The sequence below is a fragment of the Watersipora subatra genome, chromosome 1 (genome assembly GCF_963576615.1).
Source record: "Watersipora subatra chromosome 1, tzWatSuba1.1, whole genome shotgun sequence".
Taxonomy (NCBI): Eukaryota; Metazoa; Bryozoa; class Gymnolaemata; order Cheilostomatida; family Watersiporidae; genus Watersipora; species Watersipora subatra.
In genome coordinates, this window is record NC_088708.1 from 34,728,598 (window position 1) to 34,740,794 (window position 12,197).

The window sequence follows — 12,197 nt, forward strand, 5'->3', positions numbered from 1 at the left end:
GCCTAGATATAAAGATAAGTGCATCTTCTGTAACAAGGAGTCTAAAAGAAAAAGATGCCACATGAGGAATGCAACTTGTCACATCTGTGAAGAAAGAGGACATTGATCAAAAGCTAAAGTTTGCAAAGGAAAGAAGAGTACTATAAGTAGTAAAACAAATGAACTTTATACAAAAATCAGATGATATGGCTGGCTTACATTTGGATTGAGACTCTAAATGACTAAATGTGGAAACAATAGGCAATATTAGTGAGACTCACAAGGCTTGGATGGTAAACTTGAAGAGTAATTCACAAAACGGTCAATTTAAAATTGATACCGGAACTGCTGTGACAGCAATTCCAACACATATGGCTAGGTTTACAAACAATGTCACTTATTCTGGGATAGTGAAGGAAGGGATAGCATAAGATCCCTTACGCTATTCATTTTTACAGGTGTCAAACTCTTGCACAAATTAAATTTGTATACCATCTATCAATTTGTCAGCTTTTTTGCATGCTTCTGGTACCATACCTGAATGTTCCGTTTGCTCTGAAACAAACCTTTGTACTGGAAGGTAATTATTAGATTTACCTGTCTTTATGAAACAAATTGAGCTTTGTAGCAAATATCTTCAGTTAGTCACATTTCCCCAATTGCTTTTTCCGATTGTAAAGTTACATTTAATTTATTTATATGTCCCATTTTCCCACAAGAAGGTTAAAATCTGTCAAAGCATCTTGCGACAACAATGAAGAGCGAGTTCTAGCTTCATCACTATCAGTATCCTCCAAAAACTGAACCTACTCCAAAACTTTCCAAACCCTTTTCAATGCTTGCTCTGTAAACAACCATCTGCCACAGTATAAAAATATGCATCTAAATTTAAAGTAATGCTGATGGTATATAATGATCAACTTCTATATATAACCATAAAACATAATACCATTTTGGATAGCTTTAGCAAAAATTTTTTTTTCATTCAACCACCACATCATAGTCAAGAAGTCATCCTATCCACCATCGTGTCATTTCACCTAGTTCATCATCGGTCTAACAAAGCAGACTGAGATTTTAGATGATCTATTCACCAAGCTTGGTCATCAGTTCAAAATAATCTCCCACAATATTGAACATTTTGTTTTTGATGGTGATGCAAATCACTGTTGCAAATAGCTAATTTATGCGCAATGGTAGGGCTACGGTCACTACACTTTTTACATGTACAAAACTTGTATGTATTCTTTCTACTGTCATGAGCAGCTATAATACTGGCACTTCAAACCATTTTTTGAGCACATCTTGAGATGCTTGCAACTGTAAAAATGAACAAATTTCAGAGAAATTTAAACTTAAACATTCATAGAAATTCATACTCCACATCAAACTCTGATTTGTATATTAACCAGCTAAAAGATGCATTAAACAGATTTTCTTCATTATGGAAAACTTACTTTGAATTATCGCTGTTTTAAGTGCTCATAGCAAGATGTTACGCTAAAACTGAGATGTGAAAGAGTATGTATTTAGAGAAATGACATAATTCCAGGCTCCAACTGCGACTCACTCTAGTTCATATAAAGCAGCTGCATTTAGACCCGTGTGCGGAACTGTTGTATATGATAGCAGAAACTAGGCCTATCGGTCGTAGTGTCCAAGGTAGTAGCATTATAAATCAGTTGGTAAATAGTAGCCTAGTTCAAAAACTGAATGAGTTATCTTCATTTGTTGATGTTGTCTAGTGGATAACTGGTAGAATACGGCTCTTGTTTTAAAAAATGTAGTCATTATTTAATAGTTAAGATAATTTACTGGTTGTTGTATGGACGCACCATTTTTTACCTTCAAATATATTTAATAAAAATATACAAAAGCTGCTTCAGAAAACCTGACTTGATGACAAAATATGTGTGAAACTTTTAATTCCGGCGTTTGTCTCTTGATCGAAGTTTTTTTACGCGCTTCACCTCACTATGCATGCCATAAGCTTCCATGCGTTTGAATGACATGCCCCGAGATGACTGTTCATAGTCGGATGCTGTTTGCTTCCTCGCGTCTTTCCATTTGTTTCTCCTCCTTGAATCTCGGTTAGAGTTGTCTCCTTTAACTTTCTGTGAGACTGACTTTGCTGCAGATGGAGGCTGCTTGGCAGTAGCTGTGTCCACCGGATCAAAGACTGGCGCAGCCTCTTCAGGGACTTCTACCAAGCCTTGAACCTTTGATTTTGTGTCTCTCTTAACCAATTCGGTCTCATGCATATGTGTATCTTCTTCATCTTGCTCCCTGCCACCAACAACAACAATGTGAAAATGTGCTGACACAAAATTAGCAAAAAATGAACTGAAAATAATAAATCCAACTAGCTTTTTGCAATTTGGCCTGATTTTGGAAAAAATTGATAGGCCTACATCTTAAGCGACAGATTCCATGAGAGCTTTCATCCCCTTGCAAAAAATATAACATTTCCTTGCTCAAGATGAATTCAGACAAGCAGTAGGCTAGAAGTCGGAATAGATACAAGATACAACTCATATGTAATAAAAGAGATTACCTATATCTAACAAAGTATAGATTAGGATAATCCAGGGCAGAGTTTAAACAGTCTTTTGAAAGGAATGAACTATGGTAGTTTATTATATCTGATATCAGCTATGTACAGTTAGACAAAGGGTATAATAACAAGTTACATCATCATTGCAAATTTCATAACACAATTGATAAGAAAATATTTTCACGGTTACAGCACCTACTAAATCCAGAGATAGAATAATCACCATTACAAGCCAACTCCCAGATTTCAACACCCCCCCCCCCCCCGCATTCTACGACTAGATTAAAACCATGGATTAACTCCTAAAGAGTGCAATGTAAGATCCATGCCTAACCGGGCCATCTATCAGCGACAGCGCCCAGACGATACAACTTGCGTCATGCAGTCTAGCACGATCTGGATTTGGTACTACCTTACACCAGACAAGTATTTATAACTAAAGATTACATATGATGAGATCTCTACTGACCATAAGCACCATGAAATAGTCAAGAATACACTAAAACTAAAAGATTCACAATCATATAACTGAGACATAGTTTCACTCCTGGACACTAAGGCTAACGCTTAGTCGGTATAAAAAGTGGAATATTTACTCATATTTCTAACTCATTCAATACAGTTTCTTTATGGCAAGCTGGGGTGTCAGCAGAGCCAATGAGTCGATCCCCAAGAGAGTGACTATATTTTAAGTCTTGGACATTTACTTTTTATTCTTATAATTTAGTCTAAAGGTATAACTATTATATTATAACTATTATATTTGTTCCTTGTTCTTAAAATAAGCATAAGGTCACGGGGAAACCCTCGACATTCTTTACCTTAAGAATACCATTGCATTGAAACTCAACCATCAACAAGATAGGTTGAATAAAACAGTCATTAATCAAGATCAGACCTTATTCAGGAGCCCTTAGCAATAACTACTCGCAATAGATGTACTCGCACCAAATTTTCATTTGATTTTATCAGAAAGTATCGGTATTATTCATCATTTGTGATCGTTGTTGATGTATGAGGTGGTCTGACTGCTAAGATGTTTCAAGATTAAAATCGACAAAACTTCATCACGGTTAAACTCCAAGTTCTAAAAGGGTGGTGAATCCGTGACATGTAAAGCAATTTTTTCTTTAGCCAATCATTAGCGAATTTTTTTTATTTAGATCGTAATAAATGTTATCGCCAACAAACCAGTTGTCTGTGGTCTCAAAAAATCAAGGGTGGCGTTGTATTTTTCAGACACCTCGTCAAATGTTCAGAAGATGAATTTAACCCTTTCACGGGTGAATCGAATGTTGCCTATATTTTGCATTCTCCTTCGGGCAAAGCGACATTAACATATATGTCTCTACCAGTTGATATATATTGCTTGCAAATAACCAACGACGATCTTATAGCCTGCGTTGCAATTTGTTGGAACTTTAAAGCTTTTTATTTCATTTTAAATAATTTGAAGGTATATTTTCATTTAATATCTACCGTAAAACCTGTAATTAAATACCACCTCTATTTGAACGCCGCCTTCAATTAACTGCCACCCTGAGGGAAGGGTTGAAAAATAGACGGCCACTCTCCAATTGAACACCACCTCCATTTGACTGCCACTTTGACATCGTTTTATCTTGTCGAGTCCATATTATCCATTGATCAGTAGACGTGTCCATAAAATCGTATTAATAATGAATCGTGTATATCAATAAAAATTTATTCTCTCATTGTCCAATTTGAAGCTTTTCATTTTTTTTCGTTAAAACTAAATAAAAGCAATATCATAGCAATAATCAATAACGGTCCCAGGCTAGTGGTAGCACTCTGTTTAACGTGGTCTTTCTACTTCGAAGTAGCCTACTTATATATACACAATGGCTTAAATTTACGATGGTAGATGAACTTTCAAAGCAGCGTTATAGAAATAATTACTGTCTCAGGCTAATAGTGGTTCCTTGTTTAACGCGGCTCTAATACTTCGCAGGACATGCATATAAAACCGGTTCGCAAGTTTTAGACCAAAGGTTATACGTTTGGCGAGCAAACTTTTAGCACTGCATCAGTGCTAAATGCAGCACGTGAAAGTTTTGCTCCGCCGAAAAATTGTTTGGACGCTAATATCGACTAGTTCAGCAGTGTAGAAGAACTGAAGCCAGAAAATATTATGGAAGGTATTGGACAACTCGAAGATGTTCGTTCCATCGAAAGCAACAATCAGAAAGCAGCTATCCGAGCAAATGATAAAAATATTTTTTGTTTGAAAAAACGTTAATTTTTGTATTTTCTGCATGCAATATAAGTGCGGTTTGTTTATGTCACTTGTTCATGAATATGTATTTGTATAATTTGATAAATTGTTGTTGTATAACTTACAAATATACAGATTTATAGCATGTTATTTAATAGCATGTTGCGACTATCTTAACTCGGCTTACAATGGATTGATGCTCATAACTCTACTTCTATTGCACATAAAAAACTAGTTCTGGCTGCAAACTGTAGCAAACATCAGTGAGTGCAATGAGCTTTCATTCAACATTATTAAATATAGATATAAAATAAAAATAAGTCTTCAAATTGAGAATGAAGTAAAAATTGACAATTCCAACAAATTGCAAAGAAGGACACAGGCTATAATATCATCGCAGGTCAGTTGCAAGCAATAGCTATCAACTGGTAGAGATATTTCTCGATGCATATTTATTAAGAGATCTTTGACAAGTTGGAGTTAAGTTAGCAGTTTTATTGCATCCAAAAGGTTTAATATCGCTACACCGAAAACGAGGGCAAAATATAAGCGACATTTGCTTCGCCCATAAGAGGGCTAAACTTATCTTCCGAAAATTCTGACGAGTTATCGTATTTGAAAAATAGACCGCCAGCCTCTATTTGAACGCTGCTTCCAATCGACCGCCACCATAGAGGAAGGGTTGAAAAATAGAGCGCCATGGTTGGATGAAAGCTCATAGCACTTGGAATGTTTGTTACAGTTTGCAGCAAAAACTGGCTTTTTATGTACAATAGAACAGGACTTACGAGTGTTGATCCATTGTAAGATAAGTTAAGATTACCGCAATTTGCGATCAAATAATGTGATATATGCCAATTTATTAGTTTTATAATAATAGTAATCAATCAAATGCTACAAATATATATTCAAGGACAAATTACATAAACAAACCATGACTATAATACAATACATGCGGCAACAAAGATTAACATTTTAAGTACATAAATATTAACATCGTTTGCTCAGCCGATGAAAATGCAAATTACCTTGCAGTTACGTTCTGATCGTTGCTTTTGTTTAGAACCATTTTAAATTCTCCTGGCTGTTCAATACCTTCCAAAATGTTTTATGACCTGAAGCCGTCTTCTGCACAATTGAGCTAGTCGATATTAGCATCCAAACAATTTTTTAGCAAAGCAAAACTTTTTACGCAATGCCATTTTGAATAGACTTTTAGCACAAATAAAGAGAAACCACGTGTAATTAAAATAGCCTCAAAACACTGTACATAGTAGTTAGTTAGTAATCTTTTATTTTGCTGATAACAAAAAGCCTCTATTTGCAGGCATATGGTCGTCTGTGTATTCGTCGGTTTGATTGTCCAGCTATAGCTATTATTTTAGCATTGCGCCCACACGTTACGAAGCCCTGGTTAAGAAATATTTTGGGGCCTATGTTTATGCAGCACGATGCTTCTTCGTCTTTATTTCGCTAGGGCTAACATGTTCAGCCCCCCGATATCGACAATAATTTATCTACGAACTTAAAATTTGGCGACTTGCGTACTGATTATATACGTTGTTAAGAGATATCAGTTGCTCGCCATGGCGAGTTCAGCATTATCCGTTACGGTAAAACGGTTTTGCAAACATAAAATCATTTAATGATAGATTTTTAACTACAATGACGTATTTATTGATACACTAGCTGTGCTACCCGGCGTTGCCCGAGTAATAAAAAAGTCTTTGGTCATAAAATTGATTTGTATTTAACATATAACAACACTTGCCATTCTAATTTTCAAACTGCATATCCTAAGCAAATTTTTGATGGATAGCTTCTGATGGAACAGTAAATTTTTTTATACACACACTTCTATGCAAGAATTGTTATTATTAATTAAAAATATTTAGCATTTTAATTATGTTTTCTCAGTTCGAATTAATTGCATCATTACCGAATGATCTTTTGTTGTAATCGTTGCAAAACCAACTTAATTTAGCTATTACTTGCTAACTATTTTATATTTACATCTAAACGTTTTTATAGTAATTTTATTTTTTTCAATTTATTTGACCTGCACGAAACATTTTTCACATGATATGAAGTTTAAATGTTAGAATGGCAAATATTGTCACATGTTAAATACAAATCATTTTTCTGACCAGACTTTTTTATTACCCGGGTAACGCCGGGTAGCACAGCTAGTCATCAAATAAAATGGAAACTGTAAAAGTATCTTGAATGCAAGATAGTAGTGAACAATTCATGTTTAGTTTGAGATTATTTGTGGGAACATTAAAAAAAATGTATATGAGAGGACGAGTTCAAATAAGTTATGCGGGATAACTTATACAAAAATAAATTGATTGATACTATACATAAGGGTTCATGTCTGAAGACTAGATTCTAAATGAGTATTGATTGTGGCAAGAGTGATTGTTAATTTACACGTAATTGGATGACTATAATATGGTCTGTGTCATATGTCTGTGCGAGTATCACTGATGTTTACTTCAATGGTTTATCTGCAGTGGGTTAATTATGTTTTCAATTGAATTGTACGTAGTAGCACATTTTCCATTAAAAAACGAAAACTTTTTTCCACATACATACAAGCATTAAGACCGCATTAAAAAAAGGACCGACTATTAGTCTGATACAGTTACTAATTACTTCTAAGGTGTTGCAATCAAAGTTTTTAATGGAAATTGACTTCGATACGAATAGTAACAATGACCGAATCAATTGTTATTGATCTAATCGAGTCATTATTAGTACGATTTTGTGGACACTTTTCTACTGATAACTTGCTATTATGGGCTCGTAAAGATTAAGAATGTCAAATAGTATCGGTCAAATAAAAGTGGAGTTTAATTAAAGGGTGGCGCTCTATTTTTTAACTTTTCTCTCATAATGGCGTTCAAAGAGAGGTGGCGTTTAAACACAGGTTTTATGGTATATCACATTTGTTTCATTGATACCGGATGTTTATGTTTCTCCACCTATGAAACTGTGGTGCCAGTGTAAAAACTACCGTGCACAATGATAGCGAGATGAATGTACTGTATGATATGCAAACCATGATAGCGGCATTCTGTTCCTCTGACAGGTCTCAAGTGGGTTGCTGAAGTGGGGGAGATTAAAGACCTTATATCTCGTAAAACCAGGTCCATTGAGAGTGGCCCAATATAACTAATGACACTACTGTGATAAGTTTTGTAGCTATATAGATTTGTTTTGCAACTGTTTTGACTGGATATTATAAATTCCAAGAGACATTCAATAAGTTATCAAAAGATGCTAAGTTTAATATTTGTTAGCTCTTAAGTATCCAGATGCACTTAAGTATCCAGATGCGACTAAGTATCCAGATGCACTTAAGTATCCAGATGCCTTTAAGTATCCAGATGCGACTAAGTATCCAGATGCACTCAAGTATCCAGATGCACTTAAGTATCCAGATGCGACTAAGTATCCAGATGCGACTAAGTATCCAGACGCGACTAAGTATCCAGACGCGACTAAGTATCCAGACGCGACTAAGTATCCAGACGCGACTAAGTATCCAGATGCGACTAAGTATCCAGACGCGACTAAGTATCCAGATGCACTTAAGTATCCAGATGCACTTAAGTATCCAGATGCACTTAAGTATCCAGATGCACTTAAGTATCCAGATGCGACTAAGTATCCAGATGCGACTAAGTATCCAGACGCGACTAAATATCCAGACGCGACTAAGTATCCAGACGCGACTAAGTATCCAGACGCGACTAAGTATCCAGATGCACTTAAGTATCCAGATGCACTTAAGTATCCAGATGCACTTAAGTATCCAGATGCGATTATAGTCTGAAACCATCGGAACGACTAAAAAAATGAGATGTACAACATGGTATGTGAAGACAGAAGAAGTCGTGCGCCAACAGATAATTGGTATTTGGACATACCCAGGACTTACAAGAACAGAGTTGTGACCACTCACAACCACTAACACCTAACAACATAGTGAGAGCTACATATCTTAGGAGTAAAGATGAAGAGGAATATCCAAATATGATGCATACAGAGTTTGAGTTTACTGCAGTAGAGTAATTTTTCCTATTACATGAGCAAAAACTATGTGAGTGGCCACAACTTGGATGGATGAAAATAGATGAAACTTTTTGGCTTGTAAAAATTTTATGAAATAATAATATAGAAGATAACGCAATACATGGTCTTAAAAATTATCACGCCAAAAATCAGTCGTATAATCATGAATGCAAAATGACTTGCGGAAAAGATTGAATACATATCATAGCCCTGTCGCCATCTGTGCCAAAAACTTGTCTGATAGATGGGTTTATGAAGGGTAATCAGAGCTGTATTGGCAGGTACTTTTGCCTAACTCGACACAATTCCAACAGAACAAATATTAAGTGCTAGTCAAAAAATCCTTTGCTCCACACTACTAAATAAAAACAGGCGAGTCCACACCACAATCCACCAACCAGGTGCAGGAAGGACTTTATTAACCCTTCACCAGAGCAGTTAATTTTCAGAGTTGAATTGGTGGATTGGATAAATTGTTTTAAAAGATATTGATGTAACGTTTTGCGTTCACTACTTGGGTCAACTCAAAAAACCATTCGTTTTGTTCTTCATCAAGTAATCAAAAGCAATCTGTAGAAAACTTTCTACAAATTGTTACTAATAATTACTAAATAAGGTTGCCTATTATAGCTAGGAGCCTATTATAGCCAGAAGCTTATAACCAGAAGCCTATAGCCAGAAGCCTATAACCAGAAGACTAAAGTCAGATGTCTATAGTCAGAAGCCTATAGTTTGAAGCATATAGCTAAGAGCTTATAGCTAAGAGCCTATAGACAGGAGCCTATAATTATATAATAGGTAGGAGTCTATAGACAGAAGCCTATAGCCAGAAGTCTATAGTCAGAAGTCTATAAACAGAAGTCTATAAACAGAAGGGTATAAACAAAAAATTATAGGCAAGGTTTTACCACTTTGGGCTCGAGACAAGAAATTACGTAGAGCAACTATCAATTATGACTGCAGAACAATCTGGTATTTTAAAAAGTGAATTTTGATTATATTAAAAATTATTGTCATAACCTTTTTAGCAGACATCAAGCTAGCCAGACTCTGTACTCTTAAGATCATAGTATTGGGTAGGCAGAAAAGCAGCGATCTATTATTGTGAAGCTTTGTTAACTGTTGAAGGTGTTTAATAGAACAATTCACGTGGCGATAGCATGACTCAACTCACCTGGCGATCGCATGACTTAAATAACTCACCTAGCGATAGCATGACTCAACTCACCTAGCGATAGCATGACTCAACTCACCTAGCGATAGCATGACTCAACTCACCTAGCGATAGCATGACTTGAATAACTCGCCCAGCGATAGCATGACTCAACTTACCTAGCAATAGCATGACTCAACTCACCTAGCGATAGCATGACTCAACTCACCTAGCAATAGCATGACTCAACTCACCTAGCGATAGCATGACTTAAATAACTCACCTAGCGATAGCACGACTTAAATAACTCACCTAGCGATAGCACGACTTAAATAACTCACCTAGCGATAGAATGATTTGAATAACGCACCTAGGAATAGCACGACTTGAATAACTCACCTAGCGATAGCACGACTTAATAACTCACCTAGCGATAGCATGATTTAAATAACTTGCCCAGCGATAGCATGATTTAAATAACTCACCTAGCGATAGCATGACTTAAATAACTCGCCCAGCGATAGCATGATTTAAATAAATCACCTAGCGATAGCATGACTTAAATAACTCGCCCAGCGATAGCATGATTTAAATAAATCACCTAGCGATAGCATGACTTAAATTAACACTCCTTTACTTACTTGAACAAGCTTGGCAACAAGCGCTTTTTTTTGGTGATGTCATGCGACTTCCTTCTATATTTCGCCACATCTCTGAATTCTTCTTCGTTACTCCTAAGGTATACGTTGCAACATACATGTAGTTAATAAACTAAAAAGTTGTCTTTAATTTGTATGAACTAAAAAATAATATTTTATTATATTATTTATTTGTTGTTTTATATAAATAAAACAACAAACAGTAGCCGTATTATTTTCCAGCTCTACTAATGACAAGAAAGTGGCTTGTGCATGTGAGGACAGTAAATGAAAAAGAAGTTACTTGCTCTCCTGTAGACATTAAACAACAGGTTGTACTTGTTATTGCAGAAGTGAAAAGGTTACATGCTTTCCTAAGAATAATAGACAACAGGTTGTATATGTTATTGAAGTGAGAAAAGAAAGGTCCCATAGACATAAAGTAACAGGTTGTATATGTTATTGAAGTGAGAAAAGAAAGGCCCCATAGACATAAAGTAACAGGTTGTATATGTTATTGATGTGAGAAAAGAAAGGTCCCATAGACATAAAGTAACAGGTTGTACTTTCTATAGTAGGGAAGGGAAGGAAGGTTACTTGCTCTCCTAGAATAAGCTTATCTAACGTAATAGAAATATGCTCATTATGCTTCTGTTCAAGCACAAGGTTTTATTAACATCTACATGATAACATTAAATCCTGGGGATTCCCTAACTCCTATTGGATATTTAACTGCATTCTCAGTAAAGAATTGATGTACACCGTCATTTCACTGCCAGCTAGGTACATGTATACACATCAAACATAAAATGTGACTACAGTCATACCTCGACATATGAGTGTCCCAGCATATGAGAAAATCGTAAAAGCAGTTTCAAGTAAGGTTTTTGCTTGACATGCGAGTAATCTTTGAGATATGAGCATACGAGCTGGTTTTTGATGGCCCCCTACATGACCAAAAATGCGAGAGACCAATTTTTAGAAAAGCATCGCGTGGTCTTTCTTCTCAAATCAGTTTTAAAAAAGTTTTTAAAAGGTTAGCTAAAAGTGATAGCGAACACGAGGCGAAAAGCGCCAAACAGTAAACTGATAATACAAAATCAAAACGACAAAGTTGAAGTATAGTAAATGATTAAAATTTCAAGTGGGTGTTTAGTGAGCTAAATTCATTTTTATTAAACTAGCGGAATGCCTGGTATTACACGGGTATTAAAAATCACCTTATAAACAATTAGGAGTAATGTAGTTGCCTGTCAATTGCCACTAGCCTGGAACATTGCCAATGGCTAATTTGAGTGAGCTTACTATTCAGAGCTAACTACTTGCTCTCACGGGAGAGCAAGAATTATGTTGCGCCGAAACGGAGAACGGTAGCATATTTTCACCCACATAGTGACATATATGGCCCAATGATTCCATTAATCTTCTGCGGCTAAATTGGAAAAGCACTTGCCTCGCGAAATGGAGGTTCTGAGATCAAGCCTTTTGCGATAGAAAATTTTCATTTAAATAGCTATAGCTAGACACATCAAAGTACAGAATCACCTAGTAATACAT

General features: G+C 35.8%; 1 protein-coding gene across 1 annotated transcript in view; it reads right to left on the bottom strand.

Moving 5' to 3' along the window:
- Positions 1-1,814: 1,814 nt before the first annotated feature.
- Positions 1,815-12,197, bottom strand: part of LOC137404145 (protein KRI1 homolog) — a 38,664-nt gene continuing 28,281 nt past the window's right edge. The window contains exons 17-18 of the mRNA XM_068090303.1: positions 10,644-10,736; positions 1,815-2,265 (exon numbers count right to left, since the gene is read on the bottom strand). Coding sequence (XP_067946404.1) covers positions 1,902-2,265; positions 10,644-10,736 — 457 coding nt within the window. The 3' untranslated portion in view covers positions 1,815-1,901. The remainder of the gene's footprint in view (positions 2,266-10,643; positions 10,737-12,197) is intronic.